Source organism: Amblyomma americanum, chromosome 9 (genome assembly GCF_052857255.1).
Source record: "Amblyomma americanum isolate KBUSLIRL-KWMA chromosome 9, ASM5285725v1, whole genome shotgun sequence".
Taxonomy (NCBI): Eukaryota; Metazoa; Arthropoda; class Arachnida; order Ixodida; family Ixodidae; genus Amblyomma; species Amblyomma americanum.
Genome location: NC_135505.1, coordinates 20933694 through 20958058, shown reverse-complemented (window position 1 = coordinate 20958058; position 24365 = coordinate 20933694). Strand labels below are relative to the sequence as shown.

The 24365-nt window shown below is 48.3% G+C and overlaps 2 protein-coding genes across 3 annotated transcripts in view; one reads left to right on the top strand and one right to left on the bottom strand.

The window, feature by feature from the left end:
• LOC144104506 (angio-associated migratory cell protein) overlaps window positions 1–24365 on the top strand; it is a 528250-nt gene that overhangs the window by 284828 nt on the left and 219057 nt on the right. The window lies entirely within an intron of this gene.
• The window catches only part of LOC144105199 (uncharacterized), a 234322-nt gene that overhangs the window by 159270 nt on the left and 50687 nt on the right, over window positions 1–24365 (bottom strand). The window contains exon 4 of the mRNA XM_077638345.1: window positions 11352–11486. Coding sequence (XP_077494471.1) covers window positions 11352–11486 — 135 coding nt within the window. The remainder of the gene's footprint in view (window positions 1–11351; window positions 11487–24365) is intronic.

Below are 24365 nucleotides of genomic sequence, written 5' to 3'. Positions count from 1 at the left end.
TGTGTTCTATCTTTGTGACCCGTTATTACTATTTGTTCCCCCCCCTTATGTAATCCCCCATTGGGGCCTTTAAGAGAAAATAAATGATGATGATGATGATGATGATGATGATGATGATGATGATGATGATGATTTCGTCTATCTCATTTTCGACCACGTCCTTCAGGGCAAAAGGCAACGGGTATTGCGGGGAATTCACAACTTCAGAAGCCAAGAGCCTGAGTTGACACTCCGGTCGATTAGCCTTCCCGGGAATCTCAGAAAAGATGTCTACATATGTGTCAAGTAAACTCCGAATCTCCTGCTGTTTGTCGTCATCGAGCTTGGTGGAGATCTGCACGACTTGAATTCCTTTACCGTGGTCCGTGCTAAGGGTAGGCAGTTGTTCTTCTGAGTCCCCTTCTTCGATTACGACAAAAGATGACACCTGCACGGTCTCTTAGGACGCACGCTCTTCAGAACGTTTAAGCATATTGATGTGGAATAGCTTTTTAGTGTGGCCCAAGTCGATCCAATAATCCACGTCGTTCTTTTTGCCAGAAACCACGAATGAACCTTTCCACTGCATCAGGAGTTTATTGTGGCTACTCGGCAAAAGAATGAGGGCTCGATATCCAAACCTTAAATGCCGCTTCTTGCTGTTCCTGTCATAATACCTTTTCTGAGACTGTTGGTCACGCAACAAATTTTGATGTGCCGCTCTCACAGTTTGCTCGAGACGTTCTCTTAGATCGAGAACGTAACCATATGTCTTCTTCGTGTCTGCTCCTAGCTCTTTCCTGGGCCAGAGCTCTCTGAGAACTGCGAGCGGTCCTCGTACATGTCCAAATATCAACTCGAACGGAGGAAACCCGAGACTCGCCTGCGGTACCACTCTGTATGTGAACAGAAGCGGAGCGATATAATGATCCCAAGTTTTGGGCTGCTCTTGACTGAGCTTCTGCAGCATCTGATTGAGTGTGCCGTAAAATTTCTCCACCATCCCATTGAGCATTGAATGGTAAGCGGTCGTACTGAGATGTTTCACCGCCAAGAGATCATTGAGCTCTCTCCTCATTTTGGAAGTGAAACAGGAGCCCTGGTCACAAAGGATCTCTCTCGGAAAACGTATTCGCGAAAACATCTCCACCAAACCTTCGGTCCCGGTTGCTGAATCTACCTTTGGCATATCCATGGCATCGGGATACCGCGTGGCAAAATCGACGAGAGTGAGAATATGGCTGATCCTTTCTACCGATGTGGGCGACAGCGACCCGATCAAGTGGAGTGTCGATAAGAGGCATGCGTCCCAACGGAGGTTTCCCTACTTCGTCTTTCGGGCACGTCCTTTGACAGAAGTAGAACAACCTGACATACCTCTTAATCTCCTCCTGCACTCCCAGCCAGTACAATTCTTCCAGAACTCGATCTGTAGTCATCTTAATGCCCTGATGCCCCAGTGGGCAAGCCTTAGCACCTGTGATCGGCAAGACTTGGGAAGTACTCAAACCTCTCTGCCAGAGGCGATACAGCAACCCCTTTTTGACAGAATACGAGTGAGAAGTGCCAGGCTTGCCATGTATAACCTTCCTTACTTTCACCCAACACGCCTTCAATGACTCATCGTCTCCTTGCTATGCTTCTAACATTTTCTTGGTGAACCTCATGGGACCAACCCTTAAAGCAGTACTTTCCCTCCTTTGTCCGGAAACTTCCTTTCCAGCCAACACCACTTTTGGGCCCTCACCCTCACCATTTTCACCGGTGACTTCGTCATTGACTATGTCAGGACATAATTTAGCAACTCCCTCCAATTTCTTCCAATTAATATCTGGATTTGGTGGCTCACGGGCCTCTGGTATATTTCCAATTATGGCATCATACAATGGTGTCTTCATGTACTTTACCATGGCACGTACTGCCATTGAAATTAGGGGAAGCGATATAGACTCCTGCCTCGGGAACTTCCAGACTACTGCCATCAACAAGGAACACCGGAGATCTCGAACCTATAAGAGCTGAGTCAAGAACTAGGGCTCTCCGCACCACCACTGTGTTGCTCCCCGTGTCCCGTAAAACACGTACTGGTACACCTCAGAGCTCGGCCTCTATTACAGGCATGTGTTGGGCGTCTGCAGGCTTTTTCCGGACAAGTCCGACCACCACCTATCCCTAAGCTGGTTCAAGCATATCTGCTTTAGTGGACACCGTTTCAGGCGCAACACTCTCTGGCTGAACACATCAGGACGATTGCTTCTGGTTTTCATGCTTTCTAGAGCAGGAACTTAGATCATGCTCTGTTTTTCGACAATAAAAGCAATAAAGATGTTTTGGCTTGGAGCGACCATCGGCAACCTTATGTCCAGGTCGGTTACAAATGAGGCATCCTCCGAACTGTCTAACTGATGGAACATCCTTCTCTCAAGGGATGCCAAACTCTAACGATTCTTTAAACGAAGACAAGTTTCTTTGCCACTGGGCTTCCAGAAAGTTGTCTGCTGCCTCAGCTATTTTATTATTATGGAACATGGTAACAGCGCAAAAGACAAGGACACAGGGAGAAGACAACACGAACGCCGGACTTCAACTGAAATTTATTGCACACTTGCGGGACTTTTATATACAGAGAAGCGCCGCTATCTCCACCAACCGTTCATAGCTATCCACACACGCTAGGCCACAAATGATGAATGCGTCAAAACTAAACAAAAGCAACTCATACCAACTGCATACAGGAGCACATCGCAGACATTTTTTATCTTTTTCTTTTTTCTTTTTACCTGCCTGAACTTACAATCACATTTGCCTGTAAATGATCAATTTACTTTTTTGCGAGCGCGACAGATGGGGCACTGACACAATTATCTTTTTCTTTCAAGGTACACAGGGCTCCGAAAATTTCCCCGGCTTCGCTGTGTGCCGAACTTGCGCATTACACGTCTATCCTTCGAAAACGCTTTGCATGCCGGCTTGTGCAAGTAACGACAAATGTGGGCAGTTAAATGGTCCCCGCCACTTACCGAATCGATATTCCTGCGGTGCTCTAGCAAGCGCTCGTTGAGACAGCGCCCACTTTGGCCGATGTAACTTTTCCCGCAGACGAGGAATTCTATACACCACGCCAGTCTCACATTTAACAAGGGCTTTGGTGTGCTTTATTCTGCAGGCTGACCTCTTCTTGTTCTCATACGGCGGCACATCTGCCCCAGTTTTTCCGAGGCCGAAAACACCACACGTGCTCCGCACTTGTCGCTGACCTTTTTGATGCGATGTGAGAACTGATGCCAGTATGGCACCACGACAGGCCGCTGCTGCGGGCGTGATTTTTCTTCTAGCCTGCGCTACCCACCAGACTTTACCTCATGAATCAGCCTTTCCGCTACCGAGGCTACAATTTCTTTCGGGAAAGCGGCCTTCTCCAGACGCCTTATCTGGGCACCAACGCTGTCACGAACTTCATGTTCGCAAGACTTGTCCAGAGCAGAGCGGATGCAATTTTTTACAATAGCTCTTTGTACGAGCTTAGAATGAGCCGAATGATAAGAATTTGTTTTTTCGACCGTGGCTTATACTGCCAGCACATGAGCGTTTCATGGAAAGTAAGGCACACATCAAGGTATCCGATGCTACCATTCCGGTGGGCAGCGCAGGCTAGAAGAAAAATCACGCCCGCAGCAGCGGCCTGTCGTGGTGCCATACTGGCATCAGTTCTCTCATCGCATCAAAAAGGTCGGCGACAAGTGCGGAGCAAGTGTGGTGTTTTCGGCCCCGGAAAAACTGGGGCAGATGTGCCGCCGTGTAAATGGCAACAAGAAGAGGTCAGCCTGCAGAATAAAGCACACCAAAGCCCTTGTTAAATGTGAAGTTTGCGTGGTGTATATAATTCCTCTCGCCGGCGGGAACAGTTACATCGGCCAAACTGGGCGCTGTCTCAACGAGCGCTTGCTAGGGCACCGCAGGAATATCGATTCGGTAAGTGGCGGGGACCATTTAACTGCCCAAATTTGTCGTTGCTTCCACAAGCTGGCATGCAAAGTATTTTCGAAGGATACATCGCATTAAAAACAAGTGCTAAATAACACACACAGAGGACGAGACGAGACACACGGAAGGCGCTAAACTTACAACTTACAACTTTGAACGACAGACGTGTAATGCGCAAGTTCGGCACACAGCGAAGCCGGGAAATTTTCGAAGCCCTGTGCATCTTCAGTGAAAAGATAATTGTGTCAGTGTCAGATAATCTGTCCCGTTCGGAAAAAAGTAAATTGGTTATTTACAGGCAAATGTGATTGTAGGTTCAGGCAGGTAAAAAGAAAAAAAGATAAAAAATGTCTGCGATGTGCTCCTGTACTCAGATGATATGATTTGCGCTTGCGCCGTGTGTATGTGTCCTTTTTGTATCGCTTGTAGCGCATTTGTTCCCAATATGATTTGCTTTTGTTTAGTTTTGATGCATTCGTCATTTCTGGCCCGGCATGCGTAGATAGCTTTGAACGGTTGGTGACGACAGCGGCGCTTCTATGTATATAAAAGTCCCGCAAGTGTAAAATAAATTTAAGTTGAAGTCCGGCGCTCGTGTTGTCTTCTTCCTTCGTCCTTGTCTGTTGCGCTGCTACCATGTTCCATAATAATGCAAACAACCAACTAGCCCAGCTGTCTACCCTTAACGTCAGCTATTTCGTCCAGCGTCCTGCACTCTCTTTCTCGAAGGAAAATCGCCAGACGACTATGACAGTTCCTCATGAACTGTTCGGCCACCAACAAGTCACGTAAATCATTGTGCGTTGTGGCACCCGACATCTCGACCCATCGATCGAAAAGACTCCGTGCTCCGTATTGCTTGCCTGTTTCTTTATCAAGCAGCTTACTTTCACGAAACCCCCTGAGGGCCCCGGTGCGGGTTCTCGATTACCCCCATCTGTTTCTGCAAGCCTTAATTGGAACTGCAGTCTACGCTCTTCAGCCTCTGCTTGCGCCTTTGCATGCTCGCGTTCGGCTTCTGTTTGGGCCTTGGCATGTTCGCGTTCAGCTTCTGCTTGGGCCTTGGCATGCTCGCCTTCGGCTTCTGCTTCAGCTTTGGCATGCTCGCGTTCGGTTCCTGCATGGGTCTTGGCATGTTCGCGTTCGGCTTGTGCTTTGCGCTGTACAGCCTCTCCTAGCGCCTTTTCGTGCTCGCGTTGAGCCTCACGTTCGGCTGCACGCGCTGCGCGTTCCTTCTTTTGCTCGGCGGCAACCCACGAACGTAGCTCGGCGTCTTTCAACCCCAGCTCCTTGACTAATTCAATAACTCTAGCGTGCTCATCGTTTCCTTATTTATAAAAAAAAATCCTTCAATATATGTTAAACGGCTTCAACCTGTCGCGGACGCCAATTGTCGCGAATCGTTAACGCGTCCCCGACTTTCCGAAGGGAAACGCTATCGCGTGCAGGTTCGAACAAAAGAACAAAGAGATAAAACAAAACGAACCCGTATTTTTAATTTAAAGGAAAAGGGCCAATAAGAAACGGAACGAAAACAAGAAAACACACACTCAACACGCGTACAACACTACAACACACGGTACTGAACGCCCCAGGTGAAGCGGGGATGCCTTGTAGACAGGACGGAACGCTGGTTGATTAACTGCGACGTGTCGCGGGCGATGCGTCGACGGAAGCGGCGGAAGGGAGCCAGGTGGTAGTAGGAGCGGAGAGGAACAGAGGGATACGCCGGTGGTCTCCCGTCAACAGCCTGAAGAACTTGGCACCGCACGAAAATCGTAGCCAGGTCCCGTCGACTCCGGCTCGAAATGCCAGGGGCTTAAAGCAGGCTATCCAAGAGTGCCTTTCGGCAGCACGGGCCCTCAGTCCATCGGCTGCCGCCTCCACACTTGCAATGAACGCAGGAGGCTTGCGTTGGTGATCCAGGGGAAGTCCACGGCAGCACGGACCCAACGTCCGACGGCTGCCACCTCCACGCTTGGATGACGCGATCTCCGCTGCGCTACCTTCCTTTACCCCTCGGTTTTCTGACACGTCAGCTCTCCGCTCCTCGTGCTCGCTACGCTCTTTGTCGCCGTCGACTCGCACCCACACACTTCGCACGCGCAACGCTGGGCTAGCACGCGCAGCGCTCCGCTGTCCGACGCACCGCTGTCGACGAACCGCGTTCACAAATCCTTTTAGGTTTGGGGTGCAATTTGTCTCTTGTAGAAGTATTAGATCTGGTGGGTTTCCTCTAGTGATAATGAATTGCTGTAGGAGCCCTTGCTTATGCCTGTAGCTCCGGCAATTCCACTGCCATATCTCTAGTTGTTGTTGTCCTGCCATGTTATCGTATTGGTACTGTTGTTTGTTCTCTGGGATTCTGATCCAAACCTGCGCTCATTGTAGAGGCGGTCCCTAGCGTCATTTACTGTCTAAAAGGATACTCATGTCAGGATACCCTAAAAGGATACTCATGTCAGGAGAACGGAAGAACAGCAGTTCTCATTAGCAACAAAATCACAACCATAGCTCATAAGGAGTTTGAAGACAAACACAGCTAGAACACATAATAACTGAAGTGATTCCCAAGAGAAAAAGAAAAGCTAAAAGCACTTTTATAGTAAATTTGTACAGCCCACCTAAAAATAAAGGAGACTTCATTAAGCTTTTTGCGGAAGCAAAGAAGCTTGCAGGGCAGAATACCCTAATAATAGCAGGGGATTTTAATGCGAAAAGCCAATAATGGGGCAGCAGGATCGAAGATAAAAAGAGGCGCGGCATCTGCACAGCAGCGGAAAACATAGGCTGCGAGTTACTCACAGATGAAAGTTAGCCTACTAGACAGGGTAATAGGGTAAGCATGGACACATGTCCCGACCTAACCTTTGTCAGGCGCGCTAAGCAAGTCGAATGGGAGAACCTGTAAGAAAATCTCGGCAGCGACCACTACATCATTAGGGTCAGCACAGAGGCAGAAAACATCAAAAGGAAGATCGGCAAGGCAAACCTAACTGACTGGGATGCCTTCCGCACCCACTGCAAACAACTTAAGGACGACATAACTTCGGCAGAAGATTGGAGCCAACAGCTTAAACAAATCAGGGATCTCTACACTAAAGAAGTGGATCGAACAGAACAAGCACCAGAAGTGGGCAAGCGACTCCTCAGGCTCTGGGAGGCAAGACGAGGCCTGACCAAGCGGTGGAAGCGCCAAAAGCTAAACAGAAAGCTAAAGAAGATTTCCGAAATCACCAGGCAAGCAGAGGAATATGCAACGCAGCTGGCAAGGCAAGGGTGGCAGCAGTTTAGTACCTCGCTGAATGGCACCCTCAGCACGGCTAGAACGTGGCAGATCCTCAGAACACTCATGGATCTGAGCAAAAGCAAGGCGGAAAGCAGCAAATCCACCCAAAGGCTAATTCATCAGTACGAAGGTACAGAACAGCTGCTCCAGGCAGTACGAGAGAAATGCTACGGGAAGGACCAGGTAGACGGCTGCCAAGGCGACTACCAGGGCGAAGAAAACCCAATCACGGACAGACCCATCACAAGAGAAGAGGTCGCGAGGCCATAAGGGCAACAACGAAAAATACGGCAGCAGGGGCGGACAAGATTCATAACTCGTGAATCCGAAATTTAAGCGACGAAGCAATCAGCCAACCCACCCTATACCTAAACAAACAATGGGAAGAAGGGACGGTCCCAGCGGAGTGGAAACACGCCGTAGTCGTCATGATCCCCAAGCCCGGCAAGAAACTCCAAATTGAAAACCTCAGACCGATCTCGCTAACATCATGCCTAGGCAAGCTGTACGAGAGAATAGTTACCCGACGAATACAAACACATCTAGAAGACGGAGAATGGTACCCCAACACCATGTTCGGATTCAGGGCAAATTTATCGACCCAAGACATCTTGCTACAACAAAAAGAAGAGGTACTCGAAACAATGCCAAAGAACAGGGAGAACGTTGTCATGGCCATCGATATTAAAGGGGCCTTTGACAATGTATCCCATGCCGCCATTATGGAAGGACTTAACACCACCAACTGCGGGAAGAAGGTCCATGACTACGTTATAAGCTTCTTCATGGACAGAACAGCGACGGTAGGCCTAGGAGACCTGCGGAGTGACACCTTTCAAACGCCATGCAAGGGCACCCCGCAAGGCTCAGTAATCTCGCCAATACTCTTTAACATAGCGATGGTCAACCTCGCCAAGAAACTCAGCCAAGTCCAGGGGTTTAGTCCTGCAATGTACGCAGACGATATCACCATCTGGACCACCCAAGGCTCACTGGGGGAGAAGCAGGAGGCGCTACAAGAGGCTGCCACCTGCATTGAAGAATACATAAAACAAAGAGGACTTAAATGCTCCACGGAAAAATCTGAGCTCCTCAGAGTGGGTAGGCACCCTACGGATGCTCCACTCGAAATAAAACTAGACGGCCAGAACATCCCGGAACAAAAGATGATCAGAATCCTCGGCATGTGGCTGCAAGGAAGCCGGAAGTGCAGTCATACACTCATCCTGCTAAGCAAAGCGGCAGGACAAGTAGGCCGGATGATCAGCAGAGTAGCGCACGAGAGGTATGGCATGAAGGAGGAGGACACACTCAGGCTAGTCAACAGCCTAGTGGTCAGCCGGGTAACATATTCATTACCGTACCATGTGACTATCAAAACAGAGAAGGAGCAAGCAGAGACAATACTCCGGAAGGCATACAAAACAGCTCTTCATCTCCCAAGAAATACATCCAATGACAAGCTCATGCAACTCTGAATCAGCAACACCTTCGAAGAATGAATAGAATGCCAGCTCAAGGCACAAATACGAAGACTTAGCAACACAACGACTGGAAGGGCGCTCCTGACAAAGCTAGGTCGGGAAATAGAAAAGCCACAAAATAGCAGGGCCGCAATACCAGACCCGCTAAGAAAGGAGCTATGCATACAACCTATCCCCCGAAACATGGATCCAAACCTCCATGCTAACAGCAGACAGGTTAGGACAAAATTTTATGAGATGAACATGGGGCATCGGGACAACACAGTCTACACTGATGCCTCCCTATACCCCCAAACAAACAAAAATAGCGCGGTAGCAGTAGTTGTAAATTACCACGGAGAACATATCACAACCCTCACAGCCGAAGTATCTAACAAAATGGAGGCAGAGGAGATTGCTGTCGCCCTGGCAGCGAATGAAGGATATAGAACAGGGAGACCCCTTAACTTCTTAACGGATTCACAAGAGGCGTGCCGGAATTATACTAGAGGCAGAATTAGCAGCACGGCACTCAAGATCCTCAGTAGAGCTCTCCTCCCTGAGGGACGACCAATACACAACATAATCTGGACCCCGAGTCCCGCAGGGATCAGGGGCAACGAAGGGGCAGACAACCTAGCTCGAGGAATGACCAGCCGAGCAGGAACGTCATTAACCCCGAAGGGGCCCCCGATTAATTGCGGGGACAGCTATTCGGAATTATTAAACCTATATAAGGGGCTAAGATTCCAATACCCCCCACCACATAAAGCATTATCCAAGGAGGAAGCCACAGGATGGCGAAGACTGCAAACAGGCTCCTTCTCAAACTTATACATGTTAAACAAGATGTTCCCCACACAGTATAGCGCCAACTGTCCGTGGTGCGGAGCAAAACCAACACTATATCATGCCACATGGAAGTGCGGAAGAAATAAGCATTCCACAAACACAAAACACCAAGTGCGGAGCAATGGGAGAACAGGCTCACCAGCTGCAAGCTAGGGGTCCAAAGGGCCCTCATAGCACATGCAAGCTAGGTGGCCCGACTCAGTGGAGCCCTGGACTAGGGGCCCACCCACGGCCAAGGAGGACCCAAGCTTCAAGACGAAGACTTCGTCCTCTACCGCTACTACTTCCTAAAGGGACCAATAAAGTTTTTCATTCATTCATTCATCCACAAATCCTCCGAGGATCTTTAGTGCACCTCACAGGGTTATAATCTATAAGGTTTCTTCAAGGTGTAGCTACGGATGAGGTGAAGCTACGTTATTATACACCCGCACAGCGAAACATATGCTACCGCCGAGTCAGCGACATTAAGCCATGAGCGTAGGGATGAAGATAAGTTCCAAGCTAACGATTACCGTTGCCCCACGTCTGCTGAATGTGCTGGAATTGAAGAGGCAGCATCCTTCGCTGGTGCAACTCTTGTCTCGAGCGCAATAGTCCCGTCGAAGCCAGTGCCTTGGACGCGGACGCATGCCTCGAAATGCTCGGCCCCCACACTGGTCTAGTTGGTGATTTTATGATTCAATGCACATGGGAACTGCACGTGGTGTCCATCTTTTTTCTGTCCTCATCTTTAGCGCTAGTTACCATGTGCATTGTATCTTCGCTCACTGTCGGACGCCAGCTTTGTGCTGCCTCATTCTTTCACCGAAGTTCGTTTACGGCAGACGAAGAACTTTGCTGAAAGGATGACTCAACACAAACCAGGCATCTGACACAGTCACGTGCGAAACGAAAAGTGACAAAGGAGCATTTGCAAGCAGTGCTAAAAGACAAAACATACTGTTCTTATTAAGTGCTAAAACAGTTGGTTCTGCATCTTGCTTTACTGCCCGCTACTACCCAACACTAATGACGATGACTGGTCTATCTGTGATGATAATCGTCTGTGCTTGTCTATTTCTTTGTATATCTCATCGTCAGTAGTGCTGTGTAGTAGCGCGCAGTTAACCAAGAGGAAATCTCATATACAAATGAACAGCGAAAATGCGCCACGCTCAATGCTCCACTGAACAAGGTGACGTCACGCGCGAGACTACAGTGACGTGACGCACACTGTAGTCATTTGTGCCTTTTCGCACATTTGTTGCCGTATGTGGGCCATTAAGCAGGCAGCTTCATTTAATTACTCCTGGGGTGGCTGTTTCTTCACGAATTTCCTCGCCCCCGGCCACCCTTGCTGCGTTGTACCATTTTGCGCGGACCACGGCAGTCGACGCTCCCTATTTGCAAGTAGGCCATTCTCTTTAAATTGGAAAAAAGGGGACATGCAAAGAGGGCAACTGTACAAGAGCAAAACACTGACCATCGTACTGACTTTAACTCTCCAGAGCTGATGTCAAAACAAAAAGGTGATGTATCTCTTGTGTACCTTTGTCCTCCTTCCATTTAAAGAAAACAAAATTTCCAACTATGCTACAAACCAGAAAACGCTACAGCCTAGCAGGGGACGAAATGTTTTGCGGATGAGATTGGGAAGTCTAGGGATGAGGTGGTGAGGGATAAGGTGTAGGGATAAGGTTTAGGGATAAGGTGTGCAGCTGGCGCAGCACAGTGTTAGAAAGAGATCAGTGGAGAAGGAGTCCTGCAGTTGGACTGACAATGAAAGAGTGATTGCTGCAAACCTGCAGGTCGGCCAGCAGCTGCGCCACCTGGGCGTTCTTGTCGCGAAGCCTTGCGCTGTTCTGGCGATCGGTCTCCAGGCGGGAGCGGTCCAGCTGGCTCGACAGCTGCTCCAGCTCGCGCTCCAGCCGAGATACCTGAGCGCATAGATACGCTCTTCTGGGTAAACGGTGTTAAGCGGCGCAAGCAGCGATAGTTCACCACGGCCGAGAGAGCACTATTTAGAGAAATCAATCTGCCTCACCGACAGCTGAAATAAAATGAAATTGTGAGACCAGCATCGCTCAGTGCAACGCGGAAAAGCAGGCTTTCAGTAGTATTCAGCGGTTCGGCGGCAATTCGTTTTGTCAGGATAAGTCGGAAAGACGCAGTACAGTCATGGAACAAGTCAGTCGTTCAGGCTGCGGGCATTCAGAGTTCCGTAGTCAAGAAACAAGATGAATACGAGGGGCCCTCTTTCTGGTTCACCCGGGACTCATGTTCCAGCATTCCAGGCTTGTCCCCTTTCATGGAATGCATATCATTTCCAAAATTACACAGACGGAAAAGAACATCTGCTCATTCGTGGCCAGTGCAGAAAACCTCTTAATTATATATTCGTAATTTTCATTCGACATTAAAGCCAAACATTCTCTAAAGGTAAACTTGTCGACGAAGTGAGACATGCATTATTTACAGAACTTAATCTGCACACAGCAGAGATTATCATCGCACAGCTACAATTCCGCAGCAGAATCCAGATTTCCCGTGCACCTGCACATAGCTGCGAGCAGTGAAGGAAAAAGTGGCGACCGCGTGCGCCGTTCGGCGCACCTGCTCCACTATAGGGTGCGTGTACGCTGCGGCGAGGTAGTGTTCCTCTGTATGTCGGGGCACCCTACTGCACGTAACAACCGGGGAGGGGAGCTGAAGACAAGGCTGAGTGCCAATTCGGTCGAGCTGGATACCTGAACCGCGCTGTGAATGAAGAGATAGATGGGGGTCAAAAAATTGGCAGTGGCTTAGCTCGGCTACGCCAGGATATACGTATCGAAAACTAAGTCCAGGTTAGTCTGGTTGTCTGGCTAGTTATTGTCACATGGTTCGTCGCGCGGTTGGTGACGTGGTTAGTAACGTGGTGCGGTGCAACCACGGTGGGAATGCGAACACGGCGAAACAGTGAGTTCGTGGCCAATGTAGCTTTCGCTACGTAAGACGAGCGATGATGTGCTCGTACAGTCAGTCGAGCTCGCTATGACCTGCAACGTGCCGGCAATTACAGCAATGAGATGTGTACCTCATGAATGTTGAATGCGCTTTCGCAAAGAAAATTCTGCCCTTTTTTCTAGCGTCTGGATCCATACCTTTCCGCAAACACACGATGTGAAGGAAAAGCTCTGAGTATACGCCTTGCATGCTGCTGGGCTCGCACTGAGGAAGGGCGAACTCACCGTTTCTCTCGATGCTTACACGTAAGCTTGTAAGCAAACGGCAACGAAATTAAATTACGTACACTTGCCTAACGCTCACTCTTACAGCTCGCTTTCGAAACGAATTGAAGCGTATGTTTATGCACTCTCACAAATTCCGGTCGCTTTTATTCCACGGAGCCTTTTTATCGTGCAGAAGAGTTTATCCGCTTCGGCACGGACAGCGACCGTGCTTTCACTGGCCTTAGACGACATCCTGCGCTTCGTAAAATCGATCACCATTGCAGTCAAAGTCTTCTCGTGCGATTTTCTCGTGCTGCAACACTGTGGTTCGTCCCCCTTTAGTCTCCCTCGGCAGTCAGTCCGTTAAGTTTGCACATGGCATGCATTTGTGGCAACAGGCATGCGTGTGCAAATTAAGGGAGTAGCGGCGGGCTTCGAGGTCTAAACATGTCTTTGCTACCGCATTAGGCCATTTTTTTCCCTTAAATTCAGTGTTTCACCCAAGCCTTTACACGATTTTTAAAAATAGGCTTTTTGAATTAGGAGGCCGATTGTTTCGGCATAGCATTGTAAGTGGTGTAATAAATCAAAATGCAGCTAACATGTGTAAGCTAGCAGCCTGGTTAACTAATACTGAATAGTTAACTTTTAGCTATTACTGTAGGCTCTTAATTATAAAAAGGCGTGTATCCCATGTGATTAATATCGATATCACTTTTATAATTTCAAAAACGCGGTTACCCTCGTCTCTGTTCGTGGCTACAAATGCCACGAAGGGCCTTTGGTTCAAGCCTGTTATGCCCCTGTCACACGGGAATTCTAAAGGCACTTTGAACTAATGCTCCTTTACGCTCCCAAAGGAGCACTACTTCAAGGGAGTTCGTGCTACACGGTCGCGGAACGACCTTCGCAAGAAGTTTTTAGCGCCCTCATTGGCGAAAAGCTTTATTAAAATTGCACTGCACATGTAAATACAGAAATGTCACATTTTTTAGTAAATTAGTTTTATAACCGTATTATGTTAAAGCAACGCAATTTTAACTGCAATAATGATATGATTTTCCAAGTACAGAGCATAACATCACAGTGCTGGCCACACTGAGCCCAACTCGCTCAGTCTCGCTCAGGCCCAGCTTCGTCCTTCGGTTGTTCCCTTTGGTTCTTTTACCCCTGCGATCGTTGTTTTTGTGGTAACGTTTTTCTGGTGTGCCTTGTGTTCGGCGGTCTCCATCAAAATGAGGGACGATCCACGCGACGACGCGAGAAAACATGGACGACATGGCGGCATATTTACCGTGGCTACCGTGACGCTCGTATATCTGGAACGAGAGTATGGCGTGGTGAGACTGCCACAAAACTAGTGATCTTATATTTTAGAACACCACTAATCTTATGAAGTGAATTTATAAAATGAAAATTGAACGTTTCTTTTCCCAATTTATTTATGGTGTTAATTCGCTGGGAGGGAGAGTACTCCCTTGAAGCCTCAAAGGACGAACTCGAGCTGCCTTGTTTCGAAGCTCCTTTGAGCTAGGAGTCCTTTGGCGCGTCCGTGTGGCAGCGCGCGTTCGTCCTTAGAGTAATGGAGCATTTGTTCAAAGTACCTTTACAGTGTCCGTGTGACAGGGGTATTAGAGGGCGTTGGAGGAGGGGATCGCGGTCGCTGCTCGACGCAGCCTCGGTCAAGACGACGCCCGCTCTGATCCAGACAGGAGTGCCACTGAGTGAAGGAGTTCGTTAGTGGAGAAAGAAGACTTGGTTTTAGCTACATATTTACAAGCATGTGAGTTCAGAAGTGAGCTGGTTCAACTGCGCCAGTCATCCAGTTTTATACACTTCCTCTTCCCTAAACTCCCCAGGTTGGGGACGCCCTCGCCGTGGTAGGAGTGGCCGTAAAACTTTTACTCGCACGCACAAACGGACATCTCCGCACACATGGACACGTCCATGGCATAATTTGAGCCCGAGAGAGAGAGAGAGAGAGGGACGCTGTCTGAGTCCGGCCCGGCCGCGGTAGGTGACGTTAGCCGGCCGTTAGCGACCTCTATTCTTCATTCGAAGTATCCAACGTGCAAAGCCGAATCACCAGGTCGGGAGATAATCCAGATTGGCTGTGCCATTAGCAAGGCCGACGACTGCTGTAGACGAGCGGCACCGAAGACCTCCAAAAGAATTGATCCTCACGCTGGAGCTCTCGCTCGTTCGGATCCCGGGAAGCCAGATTGGTTGGGCCATTAGCGATCCCGGGGAAGGTTTGAAGACAGCCGCGACCGCTTGCTGGCGGCGACGGCGTCAAGGACTCCTGAAAGGGGATTTTCTCAGAATCATGCTCTCCGTTTGGGTCCCACGCCACAACCGGGCGAAGCGCGGTAATGGCGCCGCGCTCACACATGGCGAGAGTTGCTGTGTCGGTGGCAAATCTCGAGACCTGCTGGCGGCAATCCTAATAAGGGGCACGAAGTGAACGCGTTGTGGTGCGTACGACGGTAAAGTATGTTGGTGATGCGTACTGATGTTAGACAACGGTTACTTGCAAAAAAAAAGTTGCTGACGTATCACTACTGTAAAAGCAGAGCTTCAACAGTTTGAAACCGAAAGATACAAGGGGGTCTTCATAAGGTTCAGGCCCTGTAGGTTTCTGGATGAGCAACCATCTCTTCGGACCATGAGTGACGATAGGCAGACTGCTCTTGCTAAAGAAATATTGTAAACTCAGTATAGGAGTTGCAAAAACAGCGATGCTCCTGATATTCTTGATGCTCTCTTTGACTATTATCGCAAGCTGTTTGGGGGTTGTGGGGGCAGATTACGGTTGTTTACTCGGAGGCTTTCCTCGACTTGACGATGAGCAGCGTGCTGCAGTGGAGGGGCCTATCACTTTGGACGAAATTAAATCTGCTATTTCTAACCTGACGGCTCAGAAATCTCCTGGACCAGACGGTATTACTGCCGAGTTCAATAAAACATTTTCCCCATGCCTTGCCCCTGCTTCCATGGTGGTTTTTCGGGCTTTGTATGATGTTGGTATTTCCCCCCCCCCTCTTTCTAATATGAGCATACTATATTATTCCAAAAAGCACGGACACAAATCGGTTCAAAAAGGTTGATACATATCGTGCAACTTCCCTGTGTAATGTAGATTACAAATTTTTTGCAAAGGCTCCTTGTAATCGTCTGCAACAAGTTGTCGCTGACTTAATAGTCTCGCATCAGGCCTGCGGTATCACAGGCCGCAGCATCCAAACTCATATTCATATTGCAAGTTCAGTATTAGAGACATATCAAATGAGACTGGCAGAGTAGCTCTTATTAAGATTGACATTGCAAAGCCATTTGATAACGTGCGTCACAATTTCTTGTATGCGGTCTCAAAGCATGCAAATATTGAAGATGTTTTGCTGAGGGTGATTAGACCGTGCTATAAGGAGTCCTATACAAAGCTAATTGTTAACCAACAGCAAACCAAACCTACTCCATTGATATTATCTCTTCGCCAAGGCTGTCTATTATCGCCTTTGTTGTTTGCCCTATATCTTGAACCCGTTTGCCTCAGTATTATTAACAGCGCATTTATCCCTGGTCTCTCCCTGACCCAGTGCGCAATTAACATTTTAGCCCATACTGATGATGTCACCCTCTTTCGTTCTGACAAAAGGAGTGCATCAGGTGCGGCTCTTAATCTAGATAAATCCAAGGGACTTTGGTTGGGTCATTGGGCTGCGAGGCCAAGTCATTTTGGTGGCATAAGCTGAGAGTGCCGCGCCTTTCAGTACCTAGGAGTTCCTCTTCACCAAATTCGCAACAGTGGAGCTTACAGCTAATGGCCATGAGCTTGAAGCCGACTTTTTGAATTGGGCAAAGGGCTGCCTCACTCCCCGAAGTTCCAGTTTCGCTACAACAAACTGTTCGTCAATAATCAATTCTACATCTACAATGAAATAACTGAGAACGTTGAATTATTAAATCAGTCACGAGCTGACTTACAGCCTAGTCTCGCACAGGCCGGCTCCTCAAGGGATGTTATTCAAGATTCTTCACTCACCGTCAATAACACGCCCTAGGAATACGAGAGGGGAAATAGGAAATTGTCACCGTCCCGCAGCATTATTGTCTTACAGGCTGATTAAAGAAGCATTATTAACAAGCGTGACTCTTTGCATTCCCTTATTGACACATGCAACACTGACATCATCGCGCTCACCTAAACATGGCTTCATTGTAACATTCACGACAGCGAAGTAATCAGTGATTTATCGCACTTTTCCGTTGCGACCGCACGCAACGCCAAGGCGGTGGTGTTCTGCTGGCTATTTCTAAAAAGATGAGCTCATATCCGATGCACATTGATACCAACCTTGGAACCATCTGGGCATGCGCTGAAATCCACCACCGTAAAATAGTCCTTGTTCTATGTTATCGCCCCCCGAACTTCACATCAAATCTGCGAACAATTTCACGATGCTATTAACAGCGCCTACTTCAGACATCCTAATGCTGGTATTTTTTACTCTGTAATTTTAACTTCCCGAACATTTCCTGGCCTTCCAGTTCGCCTAATCTTAAACCGTTCTGTTCGGCTAGTAACGATTTCTTAAATCTAACATCACGCCCTGATCTCGTCCCTCATGTAACATACATGCCCGGGTTAAGTGACCATTTAGCTATTCGTTTTGAAATATGCGCCCCACCCCTTGAAACTAACAGGATAAAAAAGTGGTCAGGGACTACAGCAAAGCTAATTTCGAGGTCATTAACAATGAGCTGTATCTATTCCTTGGCACCTTCCTGGATGGTTTCGAAAACCGGTCTGTAGAAAATAATTGGAGCATCTTCCGTAACAAAATCCAACAACTAATCGATAAGCACATTCCCCTACGAACCATTTCTTGCATCTCAAACACACCTTCGTATAACCTTCACCTCAAAAGATTATCGAACAAGAAAAAACGCCTGTTTCGTAACTCTTCACTTTCCCCTTCAGATGCCTGGTGGAGCGCCTATACGGCAGCTAATCACGCATGTAACTGCACTCAAGAATACCAAAAGTGATTTCCTCAACAACACCTTACCCTCCATGCTTACTAATGATCCCCGAAAATTCTGGCGCACAGTTAACCCAAGAAAAGGCGACTGAATTCACTTAACAGATCCTTACGGACTCCCTATACCCGATGCAGAGTGCCCCGACGTCTTAAACAAAACTTTCAGTAAAAACTTTGTTATTTGTCCTATCACAGCATTACTACCCTCTCAGTCATATGCGTACCCGTCAATGGACCCTGTCTGCATTGATCCTAGCGGCATCATGAAATTAATTGACAACCTTAAAACATCATCTGGCCCCGGCACTGACCTAATTAAGAGCAAATTTTTTAAAAGCACCGAACGTCCTCATCCCTTATGATTTGCAATATTTTTCAGCAGTCCATCGACTCCTGCACTCTTCCTGCTGACTGGAAAGTCGGGAAGGTGGTTCCGGTCCACAAACCAGGAAGCAAAAGTTTTCCTCTAAACTACCGCCCTTTTTCAATAACCAGTATTCACTGCAAATTACTAGAGCACATCCTGTACTCCCATATCACTAACTTTCTGGAAACTGACCCGTTCTTCAACAGCGCCCAGCATGCTTTCCGAAAATTTCTTTCATGTGAAACGCAATTAGCATCATTCACTCACAATCTTCATATTATCATTAATAAAGGCTCAACAGCTGACTGCATATTTCTTGATTTCAAGAAAGCTTTTGAAAAAGTTTTTCATCGACTCCTCCTCTTCAAGCTGGCCAAACTAAATCTTGAACCTAACATCCTTCTTTGGCTTGAACAATTTCTTTTAAACCGTTCCCAGTTTTTGTCATCTAACAATCGCAACTCCTCATTATGTTCCGTTGGCTCTGGCATGCATCAGGGCTCTGTGTTAGGTCCTTTGTTGTCCCTAATATACATTAAGGACCTACCTGACTGTGTATCTTCTAACATTTATTTATTTGCTGATGATTGCGTTGTCTTTCGGGAAATTAACAGTACGGACGATACCAATGCCTTGCAACATGATATGGATGCTATTACTAATTGGTGTGACTTGCGAAAAATGCACCTTAACACACCTAAATGTAAAGCCTTACGTGTCTCTAGAAATTCCTGCAGTCCTAGCGTCTATTACCTAAATAACAGTGTGTTCGAATCCGTCACTTCCTATAGTTATCTCGGCATCGAAATCTCTTCTGATCTTACTTGGTCCCTTCACATCAACACCATAATTAGCAATGCTAATCACATGCTTGCTTATCTTCGCCATAGTTTCTTTTCTTCCCCCAGCTCACTTAAAGTTCTCATGTACAAGACACTAATCCGTAGCAAACTAGAATACGCTGCATCTATTTGGGACCCTAGCTGTGCTAACCTAACCTATACCCTGGAGCTTGTCCAGAATAACTCCGTTCGTTTCATTCGGCATAACTACCATCTTACTGCTGGCATATCATCAATGAAACGCATTTTAAACCTTCTTTCATTAGCTTCTCGTCGGAAATTTTCTCGCATTTGCTTATTCCATATAATTTTTCATATTTGTCCCCAATATCCGTAGCGCACTCATCCCTTCACCTTCGCACATCTCATCTCGTCTAGACCACGCACACAAGGTTAGAATTGAACCTTACAGGACGAAAACATGCAGCAACTCCTTCATTCCTCGAACATCCAAAGACTGGAACCACCTTCCCGGATCGATTGCCAGCATTAAAGACATTACTCATTTTAGAACCGCATTAGCCACGCTTGTATATGTCAATCATTAATTTGTCTGCTTCGTGTTATCTTTTCTGTATTGTATTCATCTCATTCAACCACTCCCCTCTGTAATTCTCCAGGGCTTCAGGGTAAAATAAATAAATAAATACGTAAATCACAGGGGTCATTCCGCGCCAAACGTCCCAGACGTTGCGCTCGACAATCTCCAATTTGTTCAAAAACATTCATGGAAACTTATCCTAATGTGAGTAATCAAAGCCTGAAATATTTTTGCCGAAAGAAATTTATTCGTGAGGTGAGGGCAGTTTGGATATTTAGAAAAGGCGAGAAACCAGGCACCGCTCAATAATTAATAAAAAATTCAAATCTTTAGCAAACACTTCACAATTTCTTTCATTGACATTTGCACAGATTTTGGCTTTCGATATAATTCGGAGCATGGAGCTTTATAGGGCGTAAGTATCTTTAAAAAATTGAAATATGTATGAAAATGTGCCATTTTTGCGGTTTTTGTTTTAAATACTAACTTAATTGCTCACGGAAATTCGGAAATCGCCGTTTTGTTTCTCTAGATATCTAGTACCTATAACAAATGTTACAGGTGATAAAACTGCGTACACCGAAGTAAAAAAAATACTACATTTGCAAAAAGTGCGTTTTCAGCCAAAAACACTAGATAATTTCACCTTAAGGTGGCCCAATTAAGAACACAAAAAATAGCGGGTTACGTAAACAGTTTATCGCATTTCATTTCTAAAATTTTTATCGAGGTAACTTTTGTTTAAAGCCAAAAAAAAAGAATTCTTGAGGTTGAGCTCTCGCGCCTCAAGTTTTGTCCCCTCTTAATGCCTGTTCATCGCAGAGCACGACACTGCCGACACTGTGGCCAGACGGGGCTCCTAATAAAGTTGCGATATGTCTGTGATGCTACAGGGCGCCGCTTCATAATTATCCTTCAGCGAGATTTTTTTTAATCCGTTTTGTGGACGCTGAGTTAAATAGAGGAAAAACTTGAAGTTCCTCGTCTTCACGCCTTTCCCTCTCCTCTCGCACGCCAAAACGGTGGCGCTTCTTCACCCGCCGCGATGACTCAGTGGTGGGGCCCTCGGCTACTGATCTTGACTACCGGCTTCGAACCCGACCGCGGCAGCAGCCAAAGGGTGCCCGTGTGCTGTGCAATGTCAGTGCTCGGTAAAGACCCCCAGGCGGTCAAAATTACTCCGGAGTCCTCCACCACGGCATCTCTTCTTTCCTTCTCTTAGTCAGTGGTTAGGGCGCTTGACAACTGATCCGGAGTTCCCGGGTTCGAACCCGACCGCGGCGGCTGCGTTTTTATGGAGGAAAAACGCTAAGGCGCCCGTGTGCTGTGCGATGTCAGTGCACGTTAAAGATCCCCAGGTGGTCGAAATTATTCCGGAGCCCTCCACTACGGTACCTCTTCTTCCTTTCTTCTTTCACTCCCTCCCTTATCCCTTCCCTTACGGCGCGGTTCAGGTGTCCAACGATATATGAGACAGATACTGCGCCATTTCCTTTCCTTAAAAAACCAATTATTATTATTATTATTATTACTTCTCTTAGCCCTTCCTTTATCCTTTCCCTTACGACGCAGATCAGGTGCCCGCCGAGATGTGAGACAGATACTGTGCCATTTCTTTTCCCCAAAAACCAATTTCCTCTGCCAGCCCCACTCACTCGGCCCCTCCCCTACCTCCGCCGGCTGCGGCGCGTGCGAAGTGGCCGCCGCCGTGTTAGCGTATGACGTCTGAAAGAATTTGGCGCTGTAAACCAATGATAACCCCCGGCTGGCGATGTCACTTGCACGACGTGCCGTCGTATGCCGGGTTTCGTGCGAAAACCCGGCACCGCGCATCGCCGCGAGGCGCAAAAGCGGGAATTTTTAAATTTCCCGCTCGCTTTTGAGGTCTCGTACGTGGCATGGGCGCTCGATGGCCTGTACTTTACATAGTGCAAGCATTTTAAAGCCAAGCTCAAACACCCCTTTCTGTGTTCCATTAAGTGAGGTCTGCACTGCAGGCAAGCTTGGGAACGTTGAGTAGTCGAACAGGCATTCGTGTGAAGAGGTTTTCTTAACGCGGCCGGGGCGGCACATGCACAAGTGAGCTAGTTGTTCGGTGAAGCTTTGTCGCAGCCAGTCATTCTTTTCAGCGCTATGACAGACGTAAGCACCAGCATAAGAGCTTGTGAGACGCCGATCTAGAAATGACCAGAACGATCCGGTGTTGAAACAATCTGCGACGCACCAACATCACGTACTATACCTCACCCTTATGGCCGTAAGAGGCTCATGCCGGGTTGTGTCCGATGTGATGTCTTGGTTGTATTTCATTTAATGAGTGCATTTTCTCTATTATTACTCCAGCGAAATCGAGCCACTATGCTGGCCAAGCACCTTCATGCGAGCGACGCACCTGCGGGCGAGCGAGCCGCGTTCAACGCCGGCGCGTCTTGCGTTACTCGCCGTAGCGGCGAGCACTTCGCACCTTCACGTGCGCTCCGAGGCGCGCGCTCTCCGCGATCATATTCGGATATAAATAATAATGTATTTCACGAATATGCACCAACAAGCCCAGTTGCAAGTACTTCTTAGTCATAAATAAAGCACTTGTGATGCGCCTGCCATCTAGCTGGACATAGCTCCTCGTTGTCCATGCGAAACACCACTCTGAATACCCTTGTTTTTCTTCTGATGGCTGCGCCGCACCTAAGCGGGTCTGTTCGAGCTTAGAGCGAAACGATCTCGTTTATTGCATACCATCCGCCGAATGTGATGCGATATCTTCTTTGCCCCCAGCCCTAAAATGGCACGACAGCGAACGACGGCAAACTGAAGTTTTTTTTTTTTTTTTTGAGGCATAAGTGTCCATGCCAGCGGCCGTGTTTTGCAGTGAAGAGGCGTTAAGAGACGACACAAATTGCGGCGCGAGAGCTCGAAAAGAAAAAAATTCTTTTTTCGTTTTGAACAAGAATTAGCTCAATAAAAACTCCAAATATTAAAGAAAATAAACTGTTCTACAAGACCTGCCATTGTTTGTATTTTTACGTGGAAAACCACAGGCTGAAATTACCGAGCGTTTATGGCTGAAAACGCACTTTTTACAACTTTAGTAATCCCGCCGCGGTGGCTCAGTGGTTAGGGCGCTCGACTACTGATCCGGAGTTCCCGACTGCGGCGGCTCCGTTTTTATGGAGGAAAAACGGTAAAGCGGCCGTGTGCTGTGTGATATCAGTGCACATTAAAGATTCCCAGGTGGTCGAAATTATTCCGGAGCCCTCCACTACGGCACCTCTTTCTCCTTTTCTTCTTTCACTACCTCCTTTATCCCTTCCCTTACGGCGCGCTTAAGGTGTCCAAAGATATATGAGACAGATACTGCGCCATTTCCTTCCCCCAAAAACCAATTATTAATTATTATTATTACAACTTTAGTACACGCCGCGGTGGCTCAGTCGCTAGGGCGCTCGGCTGGTGGTGGTAGTGGTTTTATTAAAAATAATAGTAAAAAGGAAGGAAAAGATTTTTGCTACCCCGGCATCTGCCATCGATACTGAGGCACCTGAGCTGGGGCAGCGGAAATAAAGGATAGCAGGCAGAATGGAGAAATGAAATGAAAGAGGTGAGGGGACAGGAAGAGAGGATAGGGGGAGAAGTAATATGTACAAACTATTTACACAATAGAAATATGTCCAGGATGTGCGCGTGATTAGTTAATTTTAGAGGAATTAAATCACACACGCGCACAGCACTGTGTTGGTTACAACTGGAGTGGGGCGTCCAGTTATTAATCGTTAGAGGTAGAACTCGCGGAGCGTTCGGTCACTGCGTGTAACTACCTGACGGAGAACAGACGGGACGTCAAGCCCGTGTGTTCGAGGAATGCACAGAGGCTCACCAAAGTTCGCTCACGAGTGCGCGCACTGCCCTGCGGCCACAATAGCGTCGTGATGGAGTCTGGTAGTATGCCCTGCGCCCGATAGGCCGCGAGCATATCGCGACGAGCATCGGCGAACGCGGCAGAGTGAAGGAGCAGGTGTTCTAGTGTTTCCACTGCACTACATCCGTCACACACATCACTCGTCGCGATTCCGTGACGCACCCGTCGTTCCCCGGGCCACACGCAGCCAATAAGCACTCGGAGGATCATTGCACGTTGTGACCGTGTAAGTGCGCGACAGCCGGTGACACTGTCGATGCGCTCACCTCCCGCGATGCGTGGGTCGAGGTGCTGTTTTCATAGATGGTCGTGGATGGCCGCACGCACGTCCTCCAGCGCAAGGGGCAGATCGCTGGCAGGTAGTTGGTGTGCAGCGGTCGCGAGGTCGTCAGCTTATTCGTTGCCTGCGATGCCGCAGTGACCGGGCACCCACTGTGCACGCACGGCAAAACCTCTCTGCGCGAGGCGCTCGATGCGCGAGCGAATATCCCGCACTAGTGGGGTACCGCGGCCGTTAGATAGCAGGCGGCTGAGGGCGGCGCGGGAGTCGCACAGCAGAGCGCTCCTGGGCGGCGGAAGGCCGAGGGTGAGCAGCAGGTCCAGGCCGAGCCGGATCCCCATCAACTCCGCCGTGGTGGAGGAGCCCAGGAAGGCTGCGTGTTGCTGGCTGTGCAGTCGCAGGGCGGGATGGCAGCCGCCGCTGCAAGGGAGCAGCTGTCGCGGGCCACTGAGCCGTCGGTGTACACGAGGAGATGGTCCTGGAGCTCCTCGTGTATGACGGATCTGGCCAGCTGCTGCATAGCACAGAGGGTGTGATCCGCTTTCCCGCAATGCCGACGATCTCTCACTGTACCTCCGAGGCAGCAGACCAGGGCGCGCAGGAGCCGTAGGGGGGT